Source organism: Camelus bactrianus, chromosome 11 (assembly GCF_048773025.1).
Source record: "Camelus bactrianus isolate YW-2024 breed Bactrian camel chromosome 11, ASM4877302v1, whole genome shotgun sequence".
NCBI classification, from domain to species: domain Eukaryota; kingdom Metazoa; phylum Chordata; class Mammalia; order Artiodactyla; family Camelidae; genus Camelus; species Camelus bactrianus.
Genome location: NC_133549.1, coordinates 64,581,250 through 64,608,965, shown reverse-complemented (window position 1 = coordinate 64,608,965; position 27,716 = coordinate 64,581,250). Strand labels below are relative to the sequence as shown.

At 35.9% G+C, this 27,716-nt stretch overlaps 1 protein-coding gene and 1 pseudogene across 1 annotated transcript; one reads left to right on the top strand and one right to left on the bottom strand.

The window, feature by feature from the left end:
* Window positions 1-706: 706 nt before the first annotated feature.
* DNAJC12 (DnaJ heat shock protein family (Hsp40) member C12) lies at window positions 707-24,591 on the top strand. The gene is made up of 5 exons (XM_010951706.3): window positions 707-941; window positions 9,868-9,946; window positions 16,435-16,574; window positions 19,106-19,310; window positions 24,033-24,591. The coding sequence occupies exons 1-5, from the start codon at window positions 864-866 to the stop codon at window positions 24,116-24,118; spliced, it is 588 nt and encodes a 195-aa protein (XP_010950008.1). The 5' UTR covers window positions 707-863; the 3' UTR covers window positions 24,119-24,591.
* A 1,217-nt stretch (window positions 24,592-25,808) lies between these two features.
* LOC105066390 (pancreatic progenitor cell differentiation and proliferation factor pseudogene) lies at window positions 25,809-26,599 on the bottom strand (annotated as a pseudogene).
* Between the last annotated feature and the right edge of the window lie 1,117 nt (window positions 26,600-27,716).

Sequence of the window (27,716 nt, the reverse complement as noted above, 5' to 3'; positions counted from 1 at the left end):
GAGCCACAATGAACTAAACCACACACTTGCTGGACATACCCTAGGCCTGTCACACTCCTGAGTGTGGAGAGAGCCCAGGAGAAACTGCACAGCCATCTGACCCCTGTCTTCATACAGTTCTCCTTCTCATTAGCCAGTTTTATTTCTTTCATGGCACAAATCACTATTTTAAATGATACTGTTTGTTTGCATGTATCTTGTCTGATTCCTTCTTTCAGAAGGTAAACTCCCTAAGAACTAAGACTTGTTTACCACACCTTTTCTGATGATTGTGCTGGGCATGAACTAGGTCCTCAATAAATAGTTGTTACATGCATGAATTATCAGATAAATAAAAATTTACTCAGTCTCAGGTATGCAAGACTGCAGATTTCCTTCTACGCTTAAATAAACTATTTTTAAAAATTATGAAATATCCCAAACACTCAGAAAAGTGCCCACTACTCATATTTATCAAATCCTAAGATTTTACTACTTCAAATTGCTTCGAGTTTTCTTCTATCCCTTAAAAAAAAAGGGAAGAAGATAAAAAATATATAGGAGATGAAGAGATGGCCAATTTGAGGTGTGTGAAAACGGACAGTTTTTGTTAATTCATGAAAAGAAAGGTTCATCTTCATCCCTTAAATTCAAACTACAGATCCCAGGCGGCACGGCAGCGCAGTCCCAGGCACGTCACGTGGCCTGTTCTTTTCTCTTGTGTAAACAGCCAATGAAAGGTAGAGTTTACAAAGGTCTAGGATGACATCTGGTGTGTTGACTGTGGCCAGCCTTAAATCTAGTTATTGCCGTTTGAAAGGAGCTGCTGTAAGCCAGGTCTCAAAAAAGCTCCAGAAGGAAGAAAAGCTGCTTTAGTGATCTAAATGGACGCGATACTGAACTACAGGTCGGAGGATACTGACGATTACTACACGTTGCTGGGATGTGATGAACTGTCTTCGGTAAGACATTGGAGAATGCTGTTCTTTTTCACGACAGCATTTCAAGTTTTTATTTACGATTTTAATTTTGAACGTTTAGTTAACGTTGCCTGAAAACCTAATCTTGTGTTATTTTAAAGCACTTTTGGCTCTGAAGAAGTGAAGGACTTAAAGGTGTGTTGCGAGTTTACTTGAATAGTGTCCTCTTACCATTTTACGGACACTTCTGATTGAATATGTGTACTCTGGCACACGGCCATTGACTCTATTTCAAATATACCAGAAATACATATTGAAATTTTATTGTAATTGCTGTTGACAGTGTTTCACAGTTAACATAAGCTATATCTTTTTTATGGTAATTTACACTATAATTGAGATGAGATGTAGTTTTCTAGTAATTAGTGATTTTAAAATATTTTATTAAAATATGTAGTTTTATGTAAGCAGTTAAATTATATAAGCCAAAAAAATCCTTTTATGTTAACATTTCAAATTGTGTGAGGGAAATTAAGTCTTTAAAGCGTGGCTTTGAAAAAAAATGTGTGAAAACTGTAGTTGTTCACTTGATCTGTAATGGAACATTATTTTTAAAGGTTCCCCACAGACAAATATAAATGTTGTAAAAGTTTTTTAAATTATGGAAATCTCATTTATAATTCTGCCTCCCAAGAGTAACACTATTAATGTTTGGTACATTAATTTCCAGTCTTTTTTTTTTAATATTTTTATTGATTTATAATCATTTTACAATGTTGTGTCAAATTCCAGTGTTCAGCACAATTTTTCAGTCATTCATGGACATATACACACTCATTGTCACATTTTTTTCTCTGTGGCCAGTCTTTTCTATATATATATATTTGAAGATATGTTTGAGAGGCTATTAAATATATTTGTTAATGCCTGCTTTTTACTCACTAACATTCTAACAAGGATATCTCCATGCTGTTAAACACTTTTCACACATATTTTAGTGATTACATAATATTTTGTTTTACTATTGTACCACAAGTGATTACTCTCTTTTGTTAAACATTTCAGTTATTTACAGTTTTTTAATATTTTAAATACTGTTGAGATGAATATGAAATATATTTCAATTATATTAAGTATATTCATATTTTATATAATAATTATTAAAATATTACTAAAATATAGCTATTATCATAAAATGTCTTAAAGCAAAATATTTTTCTATTTATCTTTGTTTCGTAAGGCTAGAGTTTAGTAATAAAATGTACTTAGTTTTGTTTGGAGACTAGAATGCGATATTGGACACAAAGGATTAAAATCTCTATCATCGTCATGCTGAGGAGGTTATTTTAGGCACTGTGTAGTTACAACACACACAAAAAACAGGTTATAATGCTCTCTTAGTTACATATTTCTCCTTTAGGATAATATGTTACTCTTGTTTACTTTGGGGGTGATTTGCTTACAGTATTTGAGAAAGCTTATTACCATTTTTACCATATGTGTTATGCATACTTTGGATTATACTCTTGCCAAATAATTTTTGAAGGAACTATTTAAATCAAAGGAACATAATTTAATTTGAGGAGTTTCACAATTTGGATGTTTTGTTTGTTTTTTTGGGTGGATAATTAAGTTTATTTATTTACTTTGATGGCAGTACTGGGGATTGAACCCAGGATCTCGTGCATGCTAAGCATGCACTCTACCCCTGAGCTATATACCCTTCCCCCTCACAACTTGGATTTTTTAAAAATATTGTCATTCTCAGTTATAAAGTAAAAGTTGTAATATCCCCTTAATTAATCTCTTCACCTATTTAGTCCTTGGTAGTTATGTTATAATCTTTTCAGTCAGAAAGAAAGAAGACTAGTTTTGAACAGATTTAAAAAAGGTCCCATTGTTTATTTGTAGTATTTATAACAGTTTTATTATGTGATTACCAGTTATAGTGGTACTTCTCTGTGTATACTGTGGCATTCTCCTATATTAAAAGGAGAATAAAAATATTTTCTTGACATTCCTTCTTCTGAATGTATTTTACTAATTCTGCCAGTGGCATGGCATGTGTAGATAACAGTCATTTATTTAATTTAAAATGAAATGACCTCACAATTTTGTTAATTCTATATGTATCTATATCTATATTGATCTATATCTTTCCCCTCTTCTTATGTGTATCCTTCTCATTTAAAAATATTTTAATGTCATTTTTTTTGTATTGTGATATTTCCTTTACTTGATTGGTATTGCATGAATTTCCTTTACTTCAAATATTCCTTGATTTGATGCTCTAAAAAAATCAACCAGAACTAAAAGCAATTTAGTAGTAACAATTTCAAAGCAACTTGATATTTTGATTCTACTTAAAACAGTTGAGTTGAGACACACACATAATTCTTTTGCTTTAGTATACAGTTCTTACACTTTAAAGCTTGTGTTGGAAATTAATTAAATGACATTTAATAGCCATGGGAGGATTTCCATGTTGTTAAGTGGAAAACAAATACTCCCCCATTCAAAACATTTACCAAAATTTGAGCCCAAATCAGTCAGCTTTATCTCCCTATATTAGATTTTACACAGAAGACACATGCTGTAAAATCTACAAAAGTCCTTATTGATGGACTAGTGGTGTAAGTCATCCTCCCTGGTGTAGATCTTATTTGATTTTTTAATATTTGGTCAACATTTCAGTAGTAATAAGAAGACTTCCTCATTTCAAGATTTTATGAACTTGAAACTGAGCATAAACTCAATAAATGGAAACATGTTTTTTTTCCTAGTCCTTTTTCTCACTGACTTCAGACTACCTGGGTTTAAATCTCAACCATTTACTGGCTGTGTGACCTTAAGAAAATTATTTAACTTTTCTATGGCTTGGTCTCCTAATCTTCAAATGGGGATAATAATAGTATGACCTCCTAGAGTTGTTGGGATTAAATGAGACATGATATATAATGTGCTTAGAACAGTGCCTGGCATATAGTAAGTTGTTATAGTTGTGGGTGTTGTTTTGTCCTCATAGTAATACTGTACACTTGGAACTTCATAAATTCATTCTATTCTATAATGCATGTTACTTTTAAAATATTTTATTTTGAAATGATTTTTAATAGAATGTTTTTAGAGCAGTTTTAGGTCCATAGCAAAGTGGACAGCAAGGTACAACAATTTCCCATATGCCCCCAGCCCCTTCCATTGATGTATGGCCTCTGTCATTCAACATCCCTAACAGAGTTACAACAGATGAACCTACATCGACACATCATAATCACCCAAAGTCCATAGTTTACATTATGGTTCACTCTTGGGTTTGTACTTCTGTGGGTCTGGACAAATGATTCATGACATTTATCCACCACCAGAGTATCATAGAGAGTAGTTTCACTGCTCTAAAAGTCCTCTGTGCTCCACCTGTTGGAATAATTTGGGGGGGGGGTAACTAGGTTTATTTATCTTTAGAGAAGTTACTGGGGATTGAACCCAGGACCCTGTGCATGCTAAGCATGCACTCTACCACTTGAGCTATACCCTCCCCTGGAATAATTTTTGACTTATAGAAAAGTTGCAACAATAATACAGAGAGCTCCTGTATACACTTCACCCAGCTTCCCTTAATGTTAATATCATATTTAATGACAGTACAATGATCAAAATCAGAAAATTAACATTGGTACAATAGTTTAACTCAACCAGTGGTCACCAAGCATTTTTTGTAAGTGACCAGATAGACAAGGTCAGCACTAGGGTGAGGCCAGCAGAGCACCTATGACACAAAATTTAAGGAGGCATTACCTCTCAGGCTTGCCCGAGTGCAGAAACCTGAGAGAGAGAGAGAGAGAAAGAGAACTTCCTTAAACCCAGGTGTCCTGCTTGTCTTATCCTGGTGTTGGCCCTGAGATAGCAAATACTTTAGACTTTGCCATATTTATGGTCTCTGTCACAGCCACTCAATTCAGCCTTGTGAGAAAGTAGCTATAGATAATATGTAAATGAATGTCTATGGTTGTCTTTCAATAACACTTTATTTTAAAAACAGGTGCTCTGTGGGCCAGAGTTAGTCGACCCCTGATCTAAAGAATAGATTTCATTCCAATTTAATCAATCTTTCTATGAATGCCTTTTTCTCTCCCAATATCTGAGCTAGGATCGTTTATCATGCTTAGTTGCTCTGTTCCCTCAGTTTCCTCCAAAATGACAAATTTTCATACCTTCCTTATCTTTCAAAACCTGGACACTTTGAAGAGTGATGGTGAGTTATTTTGTAGAAAGTCCTTCAATTTTGATTTGTTTGATGTTTTCCCATGTTTAGATTGAGGTTATGTGTTTTTGTAAAGAACATTCCAAAAGTGATGTTGTGCCTTTCTCATTTTATCATTTCAGGGGCATGTGAGGGAGATACGTCTTTTTTTTTTTTTTTTTTTTTTTGAGAGGGAGGTAATTAGGTTTATTTATCTATTTACCTATTATTATATATTTAATGGAGGTACTGGGAATTGAACCTAGGACCTTGTGCATGCTAAGCACGTGCTCTACTACTGAGCTATACCCTCCTTCTCTGGGTAGATAAGTCTTACTAACCTTGATCATTTGGTTAAGATGGGTCTGTCAGGTTTATTCTGCCAGGTTTTTACACTATAGGGTCACTACTTTCCCTTTTGTAATTAACAAATACATTGGTGATGATTCTTTGAGACGACAGTATTTCTCCTCCAAATTTCACCCTCTGATTTTAGTATCCTTTGGTAGATTTTGCCTGTAACAGTTACTGTTATGGTGTTTGCCTAATGGCAGCTTTCTCTTTTCCTCATCCTTTTACATTTATTACTTAGAATTCTTCTGTAAAGAAAAGCTGTCCCTTCTCCCACATTTACTTATTTATTCAACTATTTTTGTCACTATGGATTAACAGAGCTGTAGTATTTTATGGAGTGTAACCCAATTCTACCATTATATGTTTTGTGGCTCAAGTTCCTTCTATAGCTCATGTTAATTAACCATCATTTGATTAGAATGATGTAGGATGATCTCTCATGAAATTTATTTCAGGAATATTATTACTATCTGGAGTTTTGTGGGAAAAATCCATTTTCAAACTAAGTGGATTGAAATGATGGATGTTAATCAACCCACTTACTAAAATGAGTGTTCTCTTTTCTGCAACATATTCTGCAGCATATGCATTTCCCTCACTAGAGTCAGTTCATTCCTTTAATGAATAAATCTCAATTTTCAGAAAGCTCCTATGACACTACAATCATGTTACTGACTTAGCCAAATTCCTAGAATTGAAATTGTTGGAACAACGAGTATGAAAAAGTAAAGGACATATTAGTGTGTGTGTATGTATGTGTATGTATGTATATATATATATATAGGTACATATATATATACCAATTGCTTTCCAGAAAATATGCACCTGTTTACATCCTCACCAGGGAAGTGTAAAAGTGTTCATTTTTTTTGCACCCTCAATGACACTAGTCATTATCATTCCTTGGATGCTTTGATTTACTTGGTTATGAGTAAAGTTGGACATTTTTTGTATGTTTATTGGCCAGTAAGACAGGCAGTTTTCCAGATCATTGGACATTGGGTCAGGAAGGCATGATTCAGCGGACCTTGACATGGAGGGCCTCACTTGTCCATGGGCTGCACTTGGCACTGGGCACATAGGGTGGAATTGCCAGGAGATAAACAGAATTTGCCGAAGACGAACTAAACCACTTTACCAGTTAGTTTACCTAGAGCCAGCCTTACATAGGATATTTGTGATTAACTTTGTGAAGGTAAAACTATGAAAGGTAATGAGAGATATGGCCTAGTCTTAATTTTTAAAGATGGGATAGGAATTAAAAAATAAAACAACAACAATAGACCCCCCAAATTTTCTCCCTTTGATAGATAGGTAGGTATAATTTTATCCATTTGTGTTATTAACTGCCCCCGCCCCCCCCGAGGTGTGTGTGTGTGTGTGTGTATATATGTTAAAAATGTGTCTTGAAAGATGCAACCTGTTATCTTGAAGGGGTAAAGTTTTTTTAAAAATTCTGTATTGATAGAAATTTTTTCAAGTTTGTGAGTATTCATAAATTACTTGTTAACTAAAAAGTGCTTACTACTAGATTCTTTAAATATTTAATATTTAAATTTAAAAACAAGTCTCAATCTCAATTTTCTTTGTTATATTAGCAGGTTATGGTGACCGATGGTTAAAGGGAGCACCCAGGAAGAGGAAACATAATTAATTACAGTTCTTAGCAGGAAATCTATCTCTTCCTATTATTTCAAGGGTTTCCTCACTTAACACGCTTAACATGGAAAAGAACAGAGATATCAGTCTGGGCTGTAAACATACTCATATTTAATACAGCCTGTCTTTGTTAAAAGTGAAGAAATTTTTTATGAGAATTGATTAAGGATGACGTAGAGCTGATAAAAATACGTTTCTCACATGAATCTTATGATAATATTGAGCTGAACAGCTTGAGAATTCACTTCTCAAACAAAAGGTAATTTGTCACCTCACACCAGCCAGAATGGACATCATTATAAAGTCCACAAATGATAAAAGCTGGAGAGGGTGTGGAGAAAAGGGAACCCTCCTACATGGCTGGTGGGAATGTAGTTTGGTGCAGCCATTATGGAAAACAGTATGGAGATTCCTTAAAAAACTAAAAGTAGACTTACCATATGATCCAGCGATCCCACTTCTAGGCATATATCTGCAGGGAGCTCTAATTCGAAAAGATACATGCACCCCAATGTTCATAGCAACACTATTTACAATAGCCAAGACATGGAAACAACCTAAATGACCATTGACAGATACCTGGATATAGAAGTTGTGGTATATTTATGCAATGGAATACTATTCAGCTATAAAAAAGAATAAAATAATATCATTTGCAGCAACATGGATGGACCTGAAAATCATCATTCTAAGTGAAGTATGCCAGAAAGAGAGAAAAATACCATATCACTCATATATGAAATCTTAAAAACAAACAAACAAACAAACAAAAAGACACAAAAATGAACTTATCTACAAAGCAGAAACAGACTCACAGACATAGTAAACAAACTTATGGTTACTGGGGGGAATGGGTGTGGGAAGGGATAAGTTGGGAGTCTGAAACTTGTAAACACTAACTACTAGATATAAAATAGAATAATACTATATATAAAATAAAGTAACAGATTTTTTTTCTGTATAGCACAGGGAACTATATTCAATATCTTGTAGTAACCTATAATGAAAAAGAATATGAAAAAGAATATATATATATATGTATATGTGTGACTTAAACATTATGTTGTACACTAGAAATTGACACATTGTAAACTGACTGTATTTCAATTAAAAAAAAAAATAAAAAAGAAGAAAAGAGGTAATTTGCTTTCCTAGTAAATACAGAACTTGTTAATAGGTCCCTAACCCTGAAGAATTTGGCCGTGTAAAACAGTTTGTTAAAATTATTGGATTTGAATTCCAACTGCTTAGTTAACCAAAAACTCAGCTTTTCAAGTAACTAGCTAAATGACTTCAGACAAGTTTCTGAACCACCGAGTTTTTTTTGCTTCTTTTTTTTTTTAATTGTACTATAGTCAGTTTATAACGTTGTATCACTTTCTGGTATGCAGCATAATGTTTCAGTCACACATATATATACCTATATTCCTTTTCATATTCTCTTTTATTATAAGTTACTACAGGATATTGAATATAGTTTGAACCACTGACATTTAATAATAGCTACTGAGCCTAAGTGTGATCAGGCTTTGTGCTAAGTGCTCAGCTTATGTTATTCATGTAATGTAAAGATGAGGGAACTGAGGCACATAGAAATTACATAACTTGCCTAAAGTCTCTGGGCAGAACTGGGATTTGAAATGAAGCAATCACATTCCAAGAACCACATAACCACTGTTGTATCCTGCTGCTGACACTGCAATTATAATGAATAAAGCAAATCTTGATAATTCATGATAAGGATTATGATGGGTGAGAGAAATCAAATAAAATCATAGGTGGCCATCAGACCTCATTTTAGTTTGGGCTGAAGTCTCTGTTTTCCGAATTAAAATCTCTAACCACATTGTTTATTGGTAGCAAAATTATCAAGTTTGTCCTTTTCTTTAAATTGTGAAAAAAAATTTCCTTCTAATCTCATTGAGATATAATTGACATAATAGCACTGTGTTAGTTTAAAGTGTACAGCATAATGATTTGACTTCTGTACATCATGAAACGATTACCACAACAAATTTACTGAATGTCCATCATCCATACAGATACAAAATTAAAGAAATAGATTTTTTTTTTACCTTGTGATGAGAACTCTTAGGATTCACTCTCTTAACAATCTTCATGTATAACAAACAGCAGTGTTAACTATATTTATCATGTTTTATGTTAACATTTCTAATACTTATTTATTTTATAACTGGAAGTTTGCATCTTTTGACTACCTTTATCTGATCTCCCCACCCTAAATTGTGAAATTCTTAATAAAAAAGAAAAGGACCAAAAGGCAGAAAGAAAGAACTTTATAATGGGTAATTTATAAACCAAACAGTCATCTTGAATAATGAATGGTGGCTAAGCATTTTTTGAAAACCTCAGATGTGTGAACACATCTTTCATATATTCTTAGGATAAACTTATCTGACCATTTTTGACATTTAAATATATTGAACTCATAGGTGTCTTGGGCCATCATCTAAACACAGTAACAAGTTAAATTGTCATCACAGACCACTGTTGGAATAGGATCTTGCATTGGATGCTTTCTGAATTTTGTTATGGAGGCAGTAATTTCTTAGATGAAAAAGTCAAACTACAAATACAAGGATCAAAATGAAAAGTTGGGTGATCACAGCTATTTTTGGAAGGACTGATGCCGAACTTCTTCCTTTATGCCAGTCAAGTTGGATTCCTTACTTCGAACATTGTTTCTCACTTTAGGTTGAACAAATCCTGACAGAATTTAAGGTCAGAGCCCTGGAATGTCATCCTGACAAACATCCTGAAAACTCCAAAGCTGGTAAGTGTTAGATAATAACTGTTTCTCATGAAAATGTACAGCATACAGATCTAAAAAGCCATTGAATGGTAACGTCATTTTCTTTTCTCTGTTATGCTCAAACTCTTTCATTCAATACCAAAGAATATTTTTGCTTTACTGGATGGTAGGAGAGGAGGGAACTGGGTAGGATCTTATCTCTAATAGTAGTCATTTAACATCCATTTATCTTTCTGCTATCATGATTTAAAAGTCATCCAGTTTATGCCTTATTTCACCAGTCCTTGAGTGTTAACATGACTTAAATATGTTTATAACTAGGTGATTGTCTTGATGAGGAACCTAGCTGTGTTTTCTTCATTTTGAGGTCCTGAATAGGTCCATATAGAATATATAATAATATTTTCATACTTTTTTTCTTATCATAATTGATATTCTATTATCATAAATTTATACATAAATGCTTTTGTGTATCTCAGCTTGAAAAAATACAAGCAAACCAATACTTCCCTTTCACCCAGTTTTCAATTTATCCCAGTCTGACTTGCTCTTCACCTTTCTAGGAAATGGCTCTTGTCACCAAAAGACTTCCTGGCTGCCAAATCCAGTGGTCACCTTGTAGTCCTTATCTTCCCTGAACTTGTTCAGAAGTTGGCACTGGTGACCACACTCACCGTCTTGAAGCACTCCTTTCTCTCAGCTACCAGGATATGCACTCATGCTTTTCCTCCTACTTCTTGGGCTGCTCCTTTTGTCTCCCTTGTGACTGCTTCCATTCTGTCCTCAGTTTCTCTTCTAACCTCTCTTTGGGGCTTACTCCCCATTCTCCCTGGAGTTTTATCCATGTCTGTGGCTTCAGTCATCAGTTATTTGTTGATGGCTCCCAAGTCTGTCCTTAACCCAGTTCTCACTTCTCACTTTCAGACTGTAGTTTTGACTGCATTTTTGAAATCTCCTTCTGGAGACATTTTGAAGTCACTCTGTCAAGAACTGGACTCATTATTCATTCTTCTCTCACCTCTCTAAAATCTTGCTCATTTTTCAATGTTTTCCCATCTCAGCAAATGGCATCACCATCCATTCAGTTGGTCAGGCGAAAATCTGTCTCCTTTCCCTGCCTCACGTCTACATCTGGTGGATTACCAGGTGCTGGTGGTTTACTTTCCACATCTCTCTCCTGTTGGTCCTCTTCCCTCCACCCTCATAGCCACTACAGTAGGTAAGCCATTGTCATTTCAGCACCCCTTTAATTGCTTCACACTGCAAATAGTGGTCTTTATTTCTAACTACAGAAAAAAATTGAAAGATTTAATATGTACAAAAAGGTATAAAGAATACTATAACAAAAGCCTATCTATCTACTACCCAGATTAAAACTTTACCAATGCAGTTGAAGTTTCTTGTGTATTCTGACCCTGACTTTGTCCTCAGGGTAGGCAATACTATCTTAAATTTGATGACTGTGTTTACTATACGTATATTCTATAGGTATGTGTATAGTATATGTATACACATGATTTTTCTATAAGAAAATATGGTGACTGAGACCTGTCTATTACTCTACATTGTACAAAAGGTACACTCCAAACCCCTCTTCATTAAAATTTTTTTTCCTCATCTTAAAACTCTTAATTAATTTTCTCTAGAAGCCATTGATCCCTTTGATTTGTAGTAACAGGTCACTTTCCAATATATGAAGTCAGGTTTTGTTAGACATTTAACTAATTATTATTGCTCATTTGATTTTTCCCCTTTTTATTAAAGCATAACTTGTTTAAGGCAATGTGAACAAAGTGTAAGTGTAAACTTGATATATTTGTGTCTACATGTAACCAGTTTAACCACTGCCCAGATGAAGTAGAACATTTCCAGCACCCCAGGAAAAGTCCCTTGTCATGTCCTGTTCAATGTCAGCACCCTCTCCCATTTTTGAACTGCTATCATCATTGATTCGTTTTGCCTGGTTTTGAGCTTCATATAAATGGAATCATACAGTCTATACTGTTTTGTGTGTGGCTCCTTTTGCTTTACCTTACATCTGTGATATTTACCCATATTGTGCGTGTAGCAACAGTTCATTCTTTGTCATTGCCGGGCCTCTAGGCACAATCCCCTTCATGTTGTGCTCTCCCTATTTATCTCTCCATCCTCATTTTCTCTCCACCACCATGCCTACCACCCCATGTTCTAGCCTCTCAGAACTGCCTTGATTCCCTAATGTGCCCTGCTTTCAACTCTCCAGACTTTTATGCCTGTTGCTTCCTCAGCCTGAACACCCCCAAGGCCTGCACACCTCCCTGCTTTGCTTTGATTACCTGGGTCATGCTCCCAACTCAGGTCTCGGCTTAGCCATCACTTCCTCCGGGAAGTCACATGTGCCCCAGCTCCCCACAGCACCTACACGTATGTCAGGCAGCCAGCTGTGTATCATGTGGTCTCCTTGTTACCTGTTTGCCTACTAGTCATACTGGAAGCTCAGTGAGACTGGGCTCCTGCTTATCTTATTCACAGTGCTATGCCCCACACCTAGAATAGCACCAGCCTCGGAGGACAGCTACTTTGTGCAAATAATTTCTTGAATAAGTGCAAAAATGAATTGATAAACATTTCTATAGGAGACATATTAATTACCTCTCTAAACTGGAGTTAATATTAAAATAGATGTCCTAACATAAAAGTGTAAAAATTTGATAAGCTTTCAAAAAAAACCTACCACCACAGGTTGTTCCTTAACTGGGTTCTTTTCCAGTGAAGCATGGCTCTGAGTTGTTTCTCTGTCCCTGACAGTTTCTGTTCAGGACACATGATGAGTCACTGTGTAATCATTGCCATTCTAGTTGCCATAGTGATGAGAGTTTTCATGTAAGGACTACCTCAAGGCTTCTTGTTCAGAGAAACCACTGGACTGTGTACATATTGTTTAAAATGAAAAGGTACACAGACATCAGTATCTTCCCTTGTCAGGCTTGCAGCTGGTAGATGATTCAACCTTTGGTTTAATTAATTCAATTCAAATCTGGTTAAGCATCCATTTACTCAGTTTGGATTAACATGACTTTCTGAAGATGTAAGTGTTTTTTAACATACTTGGAGAAGGCTTAAGGTTACTGATAAAAATATTTAAAAATGTGAAACAGTCACCCTGATACTGAATTTTAGCTTGACCAAAATACAGTGGACAGATTTTGAAACATATTTCATTAGGGTGAAAGTCTAGCCTATAGAGCAATTGCAGGTAGAAGAAACTGAACTGGTATATATACCTTTTTGGTTTGCTAAATGTAGTCCCAACCATTGTCATTGCAATGACTGATATATTAGCACAATGGAGAAGTAGATATGAACACAGGCTTGTCTGTCTGGATTGCTCCTAGCTCCCACTAATGAGCTAGTTCATCTTGGGCAACTTCTTTGAGCCTTTGCATTCTCATAGGTAAATGGATAGACTAATAGTATATTATTACTTCATGTGTCTGCTGTGAGGACTAAATGAGAGATTTTGCATGCAGGAAGAACTAAATGAATGGTGGCAATTATGATTCAGTGGATTTTCTTTTCTTGTTTTTAAGCCGTATTCCAAGATAAAAATTTAACAAAATGGGATAGTTTTCTTTTTTGTAACTAAACATTAGATCTTTCTTATTCTCATTAAAACAAAATCTAAAGCTTTATGATATCCATTCTCTGCAGTTGTGGGTGATGTAGGCAGGACAGGTTGTGCTATAGAAATTGTGTCACTGAGAACAAAATCTTCTGGCTGGTGCTCATGCCTGTCCCATGTGTGAAACAGTTAACTGTTTCAGGCGAACCATTTATTAACTTCTCTTTGACCACCCCCTTTTGAAAGGGATTTCAGACTGCATTAAGGACTTGTGAAATGGTATTTTTGTTACTGTTTTGCAGGCGTCAGAGACATTTGAATATTTGAAGAAGGGAAACTCTTTGTCTCTTACTAACAGAAATCTTTTAATGTCTCAATATTTTTCTACTTTAAAAACTCTTTATTGCTTTTTTCCCTTAGAATAAAAATAACATACAGTACTAAATAATGTTGAAAATGAAAGTCTGGTCTTATCTCTCTTTGCCAGAGAACCACTATTAACAGTGTGTGTATTTTCCTTCAGATTTTTTTCAAAGTACGTTCTAACATCATATTATTATTATTATTTCTCAAGAAATTGTAAGGGGCCTACATTTAAAATGTGGCTGTAATAATAATACAAATTATATTGTGAAATATGAACTTAATTTCTGTAGTTTCAAATTAGACCTAGAAGTCAAATCAGAATGTTTCTTAAAGTTTCCATCGTCAGTTGCTCATATAAGCTTATAAAATGAGCTCTCTCTTCCCAGAACTGGTAAATGTTTATCTGGTATGATTCATTTGATTAGCTCATATATTGAAGGACAAATATAAAGCCAAACTCATTTTTATTAAATGTGGTAAAGAGTATGGAACAAGGAAAAGGCTACGTAGCAGGAAAGGGAAGGTCTCTTGCTTTCTGCTTATCAGCTGCTGTTGAGGGATTGACATCAGAGTAATTCTTTCATTCTGAAAACTCTGGAAAATGAGGCCAACAATAATGTGCAAAGAGAAGGTGACTCAGAGATAAAAAATGTAAATCTGCTCTAGTAGTAACTGACATGTGCATCCATGGTAATCATTTAATGAGCTTTTTATTCCTGTTGGAAAAAGTGACGTCTCATTTGTACAGCGGGACATTTACATTGTTGTCAGCAACGGAAGGATTGCTCACTGGAGCTAGCAGCTATAGCAAGATGTTTTTTATGTGTTTGTTTTCCTGTAGCTTTCAGTGGCCCCATCTTTAGGGTCTTCCCTTTAATCCACTAATTGCTACTACCTCCAACAGTGATAGTCAATGTTTAATGGCCAGTTGAGTACCTGCGCTGCCCACCTTCGGACAGGGTTGCTGGAGGTTCCTTGCGGTGGCAGGCAGTATCTCTGGCTGCTGGAGGAACACTCTAAGTGGTGGTGTTTGGAGGAGGAGTGCTCAGGATCAGGAGCTCTTTACCAACTGGGGTACAGAAGTGTTTCAGTAGTTTCACAGCTGGTAAGGAGGTGCCCTCAGTATTGACTGTACATTTGCCCTAACATCTTCCGTTTCAGAGGATCTTGACTGCTTCTCATGAGGTAATTTTAAGCACTATCAGGATAATTTAAATTACTTTTCTCAGTGATACTATTAAAAGGTAACTAATTCACAAAGTGTTTTAAGGGTATGTGTCAATTCTTTGGTGCTTAGAGCTCCGGGAATAGCATTATATGAATATCTTTATATTCACTGAAAAGAGGAAGCAAGCATTCACTCATTCATTCATTGAACAAATGCTTTTGAGCACCTGCTACACTGCTCCAGTGGAAGGGATGTCGCAGAGAACAAAACAGATTAAGTGTCTGCCCTCATGGAGTTTGTATTCTCATAGAGGAGATAGATCATAATCAAATAACTATATATAATGTCCGGGGGTAAGTACTATGAAGAAAAGTAAAGTAGGGCAGGCAAGGGAGATAAAGGAATGGGGCTGAGGTGGCAGGCAGTTATTTTATGTCGCATGATCAGTGAAAACTCCATCCACAAGACAACATCTGAGCTGGTATCTGAAGGAAGTAAGCCATATGAGTCCTTGGGGTAAAAAAGTGTTCTTGGTAGAAAAGACAGCAAGTGACAAGTCCTGTGGCTGGAGTGTGCTGGGTGTACTCAAGAAACATCAGGGAAGCTACTGTGGCTGTAGCGAGAGAGATGGGAAAAGTAAAGAAATGAGGTCACAGAAGGAAGGGATGGGTCAAGGACAGGCAGAGCATGCCTGGCCTACTAGCCATGGTAAGAATTTTCGGTTTAATTCTAAGAGAAATAAAAAGTCATTGGATGTAATTTTGAGCAGAGGAGTGGTATTATATGACTTATTTTTTTAAAAAATCAGTCTGACTGCTGCGTACAAAATAGACTGAGACAAAGGCAGGGAGGACAGTTGAGAAGCTAGTGTAATAATCCAGCCAAGAGAGGACGGCGGCTTGGACCAGAGTTTTGGCAGTGGACGTGGGGACAAGAGGTCAGATCTTGGGCATATTTTAAAGGTAGAGCCAAGATGGTTTGCTAATGAATTAGAAGTGAGATGTGAGAGAACAGCCAAGGATGACTCAGTGTATAGAAGACGAATGAAGCCCTGACCAAGCAGAACCAGTCTTGCCTCTGTATTTCTCTTTATCACCTGTGTCATCAGCACCTGGACTAGCACCTGGTACATCACTGGAGCTCAGTAAAGGGAGTGGCTAAACTGGAAGCCAGGTACTTTACATACATAATCTCACTTGTCCTTAGGATACACTTTACAAAATGAGGAAACTAAAGCTTGATGACATGAACTGACCCAAGGTTACATAGCTGGTAAATAGCAGAGACATATTTCAGTGAGAAAAGTTTGATTGTGCTGGAGTATAAAATAACTCCTGCAAGAGATTAGTGCTCATTTCTTAATTTGTCTTCTAGTGGAGACTTTTCAGAAACTGCAGAAGGCAAAGGAGATTTTGACTAATGAAGCGAGTCGAGCCCGCTATGACCACTGGCGAAGGAGCCAGGTGTCGATGCCTTTCCAGCAGTGGGAAGCTTTGAGTGACTCGGTGAAAACGGTAGGTTTCTCTCTGGGATGAAGTGAATTTATGAAGCTCAGGCTGCCCGTGAATTAGACTCATGCAGTAGCCTAAAGAGGCAATAGACAAGGGGAGAAAGAAGGCCAGGAAGCTAATAGAATCTGGATATAACACAGTGTCTGCAAAATCCTGTGAAGGGAAATTCAGTGGATCGAGGCCGGAAGAGCCTCTGACTACGTTTGTCAGTCTCTTTGTCTGTAAGACCCAGTATATGTATGTGCTCCCCATTATCATTTACTGTTTTAAACATTCTGATAACTGTGCTTCTTAAGTTGCTCATATAATACTGCTGAATTTTGAACCATTGCAAATTCACATTCTCCATCTTTTTAGTTCATATGAGCCTGTTCTCTCTTCAAGGGTTATAATTTAAATAAAAAGCAGGGCCTGATTAATCAAAGAAAGCTGTAAATTATTTGTAAATTATTCCTGTTATAAATTCTGGTGAAAGAATTGTTAGATAGATGCGGAGATTTTTTTGAACTGTTGTGTTATTTTCCTTCATGCCATTAAAAAAACTAAATATAAAAATAATCTCTATATAAGTGCTATGTTATATAATTATTTTGTTCTTACATGGACCTTTGTAGATTGCAGAGAAAATATAATTTTAAAGGTTTACACATTCTTAGGCATGATATTTTATGTGGCTTTTTTTTTTTTGTACACAGGGACAGTTTTCTATAACATGAGACTTAGAATACAGAAGTTACCTTATAAGGAAGTCTTCAGGGACACTTGTTAGAATTAGTCTAAAAGTGATTCACATCTCTTAAATTGCAGCCCTCCAGGATTACATTTAGATTCCTTCTTAATAGTTTTTATGTTAAGAAGACTTGAGCAAAATGGTTTTTTTTCACTGATAAAAAGCCTGTAACAGTGATGGGGAGGGTCTTTGAAGTAATGCGGAAGAACAATGCAAAACTCTCAAAGTATAGTTAAACCCACTCTATTTAACAGGTAAACTGTTTCCTTCATCTCTTTTTGGAATGTAGTGCATAGTCATATGATTTGTTTAAGGTGGGTTAATTATTTATGAAGGACTAACCACAGGGTTTTGATTATATACACAAAATATCTAGAGAGAATCTTTAAAAAAGTAGTGACAGCCTCCTTCACTCAAAAATAAGAATTTTTTCTTTTACATTGTGTACATCCAAAATTCCTTAAAATATTTTTAACACAGCAAACTCTCAAACTCTCTTTCTTACTCTGTATTCATCTATTTTTCCTTTCATTTATCCATCTGTCCATACAATTTTAAACATTTTAATAGGAAATACATATATAGGACACAATGTGAAAAAGGTACAAACTGGTATTTGGGGAAAAGTAACTGTCTCTTTGTTCCATTTTTGTTGTTGTTGTCTTATTAAATCTTTTTTTTTTCTTAATGAAGTATAGTCAGTTTACAATGTTGTGTCAACTTCTGGTGTACAGCATAATGTTTCAGTCATACATACATACATACATACATACATACATTAGTTTTCAAATTGTTTTTCATCATAGTTACTACAAAATATTGAATATAGTTCCCTGTGTTATACAGAAGAGACTTGTTTATCTATTTTATATATAGTAGTTAGTATATGCAAATCTAGAACTCCCAATTTATCCCTTCCCACCCTTTTCCCCCCTAGTAACCATAAGTTTGTTTTCTATGTCTGTAAGTCTGTTTCTGTTCTGTAAATAAGTTCATTTGTGTCTTTTTTAAAGATTTCACATATGAGTGATATCATACGGTATTTTTCTTTTTCTTTCTGGCCTACTTCACTTAGAATGACATTCTCCAGGTCCATCCATGTTGCAGCAAATGGCATTATTTTATTCTTTTTTATGGCTGAATAGTATTCCATTGTGTGAATACACCACAACTTCTTTATCCAGTCATTGTTGATGGACATTTAGGTGGTTTCCATGTCTTATGGACAAGACTTTTTATCTCTGGCTCCTTTTATTTACCATAATGTTTTCAAGGTTTATCCATATTGTAGCACTTCATTCTTTTTTATGGCCAAATAATAATGTTTCATTGTATGGATATACCACAGTTTTATTTATCCATTCATGAGCTGATGGACATTGGATTGTCTCCATCTTTTGCCTCTTGTGGCTAGTGCTGCTATGGACATTTGTGTGTAAATTTTTCTTTGAACACCTGTTTTCAGTTTTTTTTTTAATATACTTAGGAACTGAATTCTGGGTCATATGGTAATTTTATGTTTAATTTTCTGAGAAAACATCTAATTCTTTGAATCTCTCTGATGCTGGTCCCTTTGCTCTGTACCATGATACGAATTTCTCCTTACATCATTAGTCTTTCAAATCAGTGAGGATTAATTGATTAATATCTGAATTAATTGATTAATATCTGGCTAATTGTCAAGTATAACATTTTGTTAATCAGCATGATAATAGGAGGTCAGGTGTTACCATATATTGAACTTTAAATATAGAAACTATATAATATTGATTTTATGTTATATGTCTGCTTTTAATTAATGTAGTCAATGCACTGGGCTGTCAGAGGTAAAAAAGATCTGATGCTGGAAGAATCTGATGAGACTCATACCAACAAAACTGAAAATGAGGAATGGAATAAGCAAAAAGAAATAAAGAAAGAGGAGCTGGGTTCAACCACAGAGGAAATGGAGCAAAAAGAATCCCAGTCCCTGGAGAAGTCATTCTCCCCACAAAGTCCAGATTCTCCAAGTAAGTCATGTCATGGAGCTTTGCAGAATGGAGAAGGTCTGAAATTAAAAGGCTCAGTTTATCTTGTATTTATTCTCAACCTTTCCAACTGCATACTAGTGCCAAATATAAGGGTTGATTTAGCACCATAAAAGATAGTTACATAGAACTGATGCAGAAGCTAGATGATATTATTCTTTAATACATTCTTTGTAAGGGAAAACTTGAGACATTTCTGGGGTGGGATTGTCTTCTGCTTTACTAAAATAACACTAGCTAACATGTGTTGGGTGTTTAATATATGCAGGAATGTTCTTTACAAATATTACTCTACATCTAGTATCTCATTTAATATTAATTTTACTTATATTAATTTATTTAATTCTCACTATAAGTCTGTGAGGTTGGTACCAATATCATTCTCATTGTACAGATGAGAAAACTTAAGTCTAGGGAAGTTGAATAATTTTCTCAAGGTTATCCAGCTTGTATGTGATGGGGAAGGGGTCTGAACTAAGGCAGTTTGGCTGCAGAGTCTGTGTTCTAAGGCATTGCACTATCCTGAGAAGATTCCTTATCTGTAAGTAGCTCTGCAGACATTCTGATGTGTGTATAGATCCACTGAAGCAAGATATTACAGAGGTCAGACTCTTGGCTCCCAAGCTATACTACCTGGGTTCACATCCTAGCTCTACCATCTGTTATCTGTATTACTTGGTAAAAGTTACTTCTCTACAGCTTAGTTTCCTCATCTACAAAATAAAGATCAGAATGTTATCTTCTCATAGTGTTATAATGAGGATTAAATGAGGAGATCCATGCAAAATGCTTAGCCCGGTGATTTGCCTACGCAGGCCCCGGGTAACTGTTAGGTATTGTTATCATTTCTTTGTGTATCTGACCAGCTCACTGTGTTTCTCTTGCACAGGTGTGTTATGTACACACACTGTAACTATCCTCCAAATTCTTGATTCTCAGGGTTGTGATATAACATCCCTTTAGAATGTATCCTTTAAGCAGAAGCTTCCTGAAAGTCCTGAAACACGAATTATAAAAACAAGATAATAAGACAGTTTGTGGTGAACTACAGTCTTTCTAGAAACAATTAATTCAAAACTCTTTGAAGATAACTTTTACACGCTTACTATTTGTTGGGAATAAAGATCCTTAGAACCTGATTCAGGTGTCCCTGCTGGCTGCCTGAGAGATCCCTGGGTAGAGTCTGCAGTTGATTGCATCAGACCCATTCTGGAAATGGTTATGTAACAAACTGATCAAAGCAGAAGCCCTAGTGTTGGAAAAAGTGTTTTGGCAAACATACACCTACAAACACCCACGCACATGCAAATGTGTCTCCATTCAGCCTTGGAATATTCAGATACCTGCTTCCTGAACCCCTAGGGCCTCCCTGTGACTTTCTGTTTCAGATTCAGTCCTGGTCTGAGTTCACCAGAATCGAGAGGTTTGATGACTTCAGAGACTCACACTGAGGCCCCACTTAAATCTCTCTCATAAGATTCTATAAAACTTTCCCTTTCTTTTAAAAAATAGTTATTTAGATATTAAAAAACCCACCAAGTAATATAAGCTTGTCATTAAAGATTCAAAGAATCATATATAGACAATAACTTAGTTCTACCTCGATGTCCCATCCTTTTCTGCTTCTACTTCCTGAAATAACCAGTACAGAAGCCCATGTGTGTCTCCTTCCACAGTTTTCTATGCTAAAAAAGGAAGGCCCATTTATTAGGGCTTTACAAGTAAAGAATGGAGTTACACTTTACACATTCCTCTCTGTTTTAGAGTATCTAGGAGTGCAGACTCGGAACCAAAGCCTAGCTTTTCCCACAGATAAGTTGTGTGACCTTGGGCAAGCAGGTTAACCTCTCTGTGTCTGCATTTTCTTATTTCTATGTAATGGTTAAAATATTAGTGTCTACCTTGTAAGGTCTTTTTGAGAAGTAATTAACATACATAAAATATTTAGGCCATGGGGAGAGTATAGCTCAGTGGTAGAGTGCATACTTAGCATGCACGAGGTCCTGGGTTCAATCCCCAGCACCTCCATTAAAATAAATAAATAAATAAATAAGCCCCCCTAATTACCTCCCAAATAAAGATAAATAAAAATTTTTAAAAATATTTAGACCAGGTACATGGCCAGTGCTTTTTTTAGTGTTAGCTTTTATTACTATGGGACTTCTCCTTAGACTCATATTTAGAATGAACTCATTGGTTTTAACAGCTGATAAGTATTCCATAGTGAAGATATATTTACTGAGAATAAATTGTGATGCCAGTTTTGAAGTGTATTCTCTTCCTGTCATTGAGGAATGAAGTGGAGGGGGTAAGAGGAGAGAGGATCATTGTTCTGAGAAGCTGCTGTTGGAGAATAAGAATTACAGAATTTTGCTGAAGTCTGCATTTACCAGTATTTTCTTAATATTGTTTAAGAGGTTATTGACTGTTCTGAACAGTGCCTTAAATTTGGGGTTTCATATGCCAAGGTGCAGTTGCGTGATTATTTTATTTTACTGCAGCATAAATTTTTATAACGTCAGCATTTAAGACATATTATTCATGTCAGCTTGACCAAGTCCCAAGTGGCTTCTCACATAACTTTTCAGCTTTTTTTCTTAATTTCCTCAAGCAGTGCATGATATTTACTTTGGAGTTTGCCTTTTGATGCCTCTTTTGTGATAAGCATCCATCAAATAGCCCTCATTATTTTCTGACTTTATGGAGCACGGCATCTGAAAACCCGTGTGTGAGACAATCTTACTTTTACTTTCTTTTTGTTTAAATATGCAATAAATATGCCTCCCCCCAAAATACCATTCTAGAATCAAAGAGTTTTGTATAACATCCTGGAGTAAAAAGAAAAAAAATCAAACATAGCAGATGCTGTCGGTGTGCCTCTATATCCTCTGGGCATCTACGTTCCCAGGCATTGCCAACCCTATGGCTCCCACCAGAGGGCTTTCTCTGTCAGTGGAGCTGGCTTGGCAGCAAATGAGCAGGCAGGTGCCAGGGAGTAAACACTCTGTGGGTGTAGCCATCAGGCAATAATGAATGGGAATGGGAGGCTAAACCGCCCAGCTCCTTTACCTCTCAAGTGGAATAACTGAGGGGTTTTTATATTGTCTCTCAGGTTCCCCAGGGGGATCACACCCCAGTCATCAAGGGTAGTAACTTCCTGCTAATGTACCTTTTATAGACTTGGTTCCCTTCCCCACATCCCTACCAAGGTCTCCTGGGATCACCTCCCAAATTAGTCACTTGCATAAAATTCTTGTCTGCGGTCTATTTCTAGGGGAACCCAAACTAGAAAATGTCTTTTTCAAACTACAAAAATAATATGAATTTAGTGTAGAAGTGTGAAAAAATATGGTAAAGAAAAAAAAAAGAGAAAATACAATAACCTGTAATCTTACCACTCAGAGAAATATTTATTATTGATATTTTGGTATATTTTTAGATATGTTAGTATACCTAAACTAAAAGGATATTACTGTACATGTTTTGTGTGCTTGTTTCAATTACAGGTTGCAGATACAACTTCCTTTTTGCTTTTTCCCCTAATGCAAATTCTTTAGATTTCTTTTCTCTGATAATTCTAAAGAAAGTGCAGATCCAGTTTTTCTGAGATAAATACTGTCAACTATTCTGTGTACCTTTTTGCTGACTAGATATCCAGATAATATTTTAAAATATCAATGAAAGCATATTTTATATATAATCTGTAATCTGCTTTTCATTAGCAATATTATAAACATAAAAATGGTACAAGGTATACTTGTTCATTGCAGAAAAATAAGAAAAGGTATAAAAGTGAAAATCACATCTCTAACATCTATAACTACTATTAACATTTAGGGGTAATTCCTTGAAGATTTCAAAAAAAAATTTTATTTTACATAAATACCCATGTAAATAATGAATTTAGGAATGAGATCATATTGTCTAAACTGTTTTCTAACTACCTGTCACTTAGCAATATGTTATGAGCATTTTTCTATGATGATAAATATTAAAAATCGTTAATGACTATTAAAGCCTTTTAACCAGTTTTCTCTTGCTGAAGATTTAGGTTGTTCCTTGATTTTTAAACATTTATAAATGGTATCATAATAAATATCCCTACAGTTAAACCCTTGAGCACATACATGATTATTTCATTAGGATAAATTTCTAGAAGTAGAATCATTGGGTTTAAGGTTTATACATTTTAATGAGTTTGATAAATATTGCCAGACTGCCTGCTAGAAAAGTTTTGCCAATTTACACTTCCTCCAGTAGAGAAGGAAAATGACCTTTTCTCTAATTTTCAACTAAGTTGTTTATTAGAATAAAAAAAACCTTACTACTGTGGATTAAATTATTTGTATTTCTAGGGATCCTTTACCATTGACCTTTTACTTTTGGCAGATGTTTCAAAGTAGTTTCCAATTTCTTTGCTGGTAAATTGTCAAAATCCCCACCACTGGGGCATCTATAAATAACCTTTTATTATTAAGCATTTAGACATGTGAGGTCCTCTCATCCATATAAACTAATTCCTGTTCATAAGGATTCAAAAATCTGCTTAGGTTCGTCCATATCTGTAAGATATTAATAACTCACACCAAAGACTTACCCTCATATTTTACTTATTGTAGATCTTATCAACAAGCTGTTTTACTATTACAAGCTTGACTTTTCCTACCTGATTTTAAAATCTTCTTTCTTCTAACAATTTTTCAGATATGAACTGTTGGCACCTTCGTTTCCGCTGGTCTGGGGATGCTCCTTCAGAACTACTGAGGAAATTCAGAAACTATGAAATATGAAATGTCCCTGCTCCGTAGAGGAGAGGGAGAGAGAGAGAGAAAGAGAGAGAGCAAGATCATTCCCTGTGCAGCCAACATGCAATCTTTGTTTAAATCTTTAAAATGTCATGTTTATGAATCGCTGAGTACCAATTCATTCCTCTATCCTTGAACCCAGTCTCTCAATGTGTTTTTTAAATGAGAAAATTTTCAGAAGATTAGTTTCTTTAAATATTTGAATAAATTAAGGATTTTAGATCTAGAATAGATTGTATTATGTGCATTTTCCTGTTAATGTTATTTATAGAAATCCATTTTAAAAATCGATCTCTGTATTTAAATATTTCCTTGAGATATCAGGATCTCTATTCATACTGGATGTACAAAACTGTTTTCTGACTCTGGACTTTAAATGAAATGTGAAATTACTTGTCTAAACACCATTGAATGAAATAAATGATTTTCCCAAAGTTCATAATGAATTTATAATTCAATTGTATTTTGAAAATAATTTGAATAAGTTATTTCACTTCAATTTTAATAATTGTAAATCTAAAGCTTATTATTTATCTGAGGAAATGTTTTTATAATATTTATATAGCAGGTGATAACTTTATAAACTATGTTCTAAGTATGAAAATGGGCCTTTTAGGTAACATATCCTTTTTGGGTTGGAATTGTTGATGGTCATGTGTAGTCTATGGTTATTTCTTAGTTTGCAAAAAAGTAAATGAAAAATTAAGAAGAAAAATGGTTTTAGAGCAGAGATTCCTTAATGAACAACAGAGTTTTCACTGGTCTACAGTAAAATGAGAAAAATAAAAATACAGGAAGTTTTTTTAAAATCAAAATTATTCAGAAATTATGTCCTCACTACCATTGTGGTTTAAAATGTGCTTCCTTTCATGAAATAGTATCACAGTAGATTGTATTAGTTTGTTGGGCTCCCATAACAAAATACCACAGACTGACTGGTTTAAACAGCATTTCTCATGGTTCTGGAGGCTAGAAGTCTCAGATCAAGGTGTCTGCAGGTTTGGTTTCTTCTGAGGTCTCTGTCCTTGATTTGCAGGTGGCTGTTTTGTTACTGTGTCCTCACAGGCCTTCTTATAAGGACATCAGTCATATTGGATTAGGGCCCCAACCTAAAAAAAAAAGCTTCCTTTAACTTAATCATCTCTTTAAAGACCTTATCTCCAAATAAGGTTATATTCTGAGGTACTGGGAGTTGGGAATTCAATATATGACTTTTGGGGGAACACAACCGAGTCCATAACATAGATGAAAACTTTTTTTTTTTTAAAGAAACAAATACAATCCTGTAAGTAGTTCCCTTAATTTTATTTGAAGTTTTGCTGTTTCATCAAACCCAGTAGTCAGGGCCAGCCATTCAGAGGATTATTTCTATCAACATTTTACCATTTCAGTACAATGTGATTTAGCATTGCTACCATATTTACAAATCTTATTTCAAAGAGAGTAAATTTAAAAAAGGTAGCATGTGAAATTAATAAAATGAGCCTTTGGATTATGGTTGCCTGTTAAAATGCCTGCCTGGCCCAGGTGGGCCCTCAAATAAATGCTAGATTGAAAATGTGAGGCTGTCTGATTTATACAGCACAATAACTTTTAATGACTTGTCAAGGGGAAAAACACTCCCACTCCCATGGTCCTCTCTGCTTTTGTTAGGGACAGATTTCCCAGCTGTTGATGAGATGGGGCATTAGCTCCTGCTTACTTTTTTCTCCTGTGATGCCTGAAGCCTCCAAATAAGAAATGAGAAATAGCTCCACCTGAATGGGGGTTTTTGATGAGTCAGGCTTGTGCAAGCACTTTATTTACTTGATTCCCATCTAACTTAGTAGGAGACTGTTCTTTTTTATTTTTTATTTTTTTGACAGCTGCTTGGAGTTTATTTTCTACTTGGTGCAAGGCACAGGGTTATGAGGTGTCGGAATGCTCCCATGTGGCTTGGGTAGTAGAATGGGGTTCTCTCAACTTCCTTTTTGGTATTTTGATGTTTTGATATTAAAGAACCCAACTGTTTCTGCTGGCTGTAGCTTGCTTAGTCTCGGGAAGAGGAGGGAACGGTGGGTGGCTCTTACGAGCATCGCGCCTTGAAATGAAGCCTGGCAGCTGGTGGCAGACAATCTGTACAGGGCCCGGAGTTGGTTTTGCCAGGCTGGCCGCCAGGCTGCTGCTTCCCCACGTCTTCCCGCGCCAGGTCACAGGTGATGGTGCAGGTGGAGGTCTGGGGCGATTCTGAGTGCTCTGGGGACTCCAACACTGTGGCCATGAATGGGAGAGTGGACTTCCCGAAAAAGAAGCTAGCCCACCAGCGTCCCGGGTAGGCTTTGGGGAGACCCGGGCGGGTGGGGGATGGCTTCCCAGGGTACTCCGCACTTCCGCAGGAGCTGTTCCTGGAAGTGGAGCCCAGGCGACGCCGGTAGTAGTCGTGGGTGGCCAGGAGCGAGCCGCTGGAGGGAATGGCTGCCATGGTCTTGCTTGTGAGCTGGTGGAAACCTGGACGGCGACCCCTGGCGGGCCTCGGCGCACGACCACAGGGACGGGGACGCTAGGCCACGGAGCACATTTGCAGAGGTGACCGCGAGCGACCGCTCCACGACCTAGACGCTCGGGGCCGAGACCGTTTATTCTTACATTTAAATACTCTCCTGAACTCAAAGTTTAAAGAGGAAGGGGATTGTGCTTTGATAATACAGTGTTTCTCTTTGAATGAAAAGTAAGAAAACGAGACAACTCAGTAATTTAAATTCCCCAGTGGTGTGTCCAGCACAACCACAACTGTATGTTTGTGTAATAGCACATTTTCAAAGCCATTTATTTTTGGATTATGGCTGGACTTAATAGTATAGCCAAACTGATTATGAAAAAATAATGTTACATAAAGGTGATTAAGTTCTAGAGTCAGCTCTAGATGTTGGAGTTAGTTTGTCTCATATTCGATATTGAATGAGTGAATGAATGAGGCACATTATTTTGTGATAAGTATCGTACTAGCATTTATGTAGGACATAAAAATGCTTAAGTCAAGTTTATGCTCTTAAGTAGTTGATAATTTAGTGAACTGACAGGTATCTGAATGTTATAGTTTAAAAGGAGCATGTTGTATTTATTAGTTTAAGTATGTTATGTGCTTAGATCATGCTTGGCACATAATAAGCACTATGTGTACTAGTTACTATTTTTACGTGTTAAACCTTGTGATAATCAGTTAACAGAATTGTGGCCTCCCTCCGTCCTCAATCCCTTTCCCCTAGTTCTCCATCTGAGGCCGTTTCTTGCATATCCTTCCATATATATCCTGTGCATTGCACACATACATGTGTTTCTGTTCTTCACACAAATGGGAACACACTATTGACCCTGCTGCACACTTTCCATTTATTCAGTTATTACATCTTGGAGATTTCCCCCCCATTTTTAGTATGTAAATGCTACCTTGTTCTTTTTATCTACTGCATGGCTTTCCATTGTGTGGATGAACCACAATTTACTTAATTTGTCCTCTGTTGGTGACTTTCCAGGTTATTTACAGCTTTTTTTTTTTTTTTTGGCAAACACAAATAGCACTGGAGTGAATAGCTTTATGTACGAT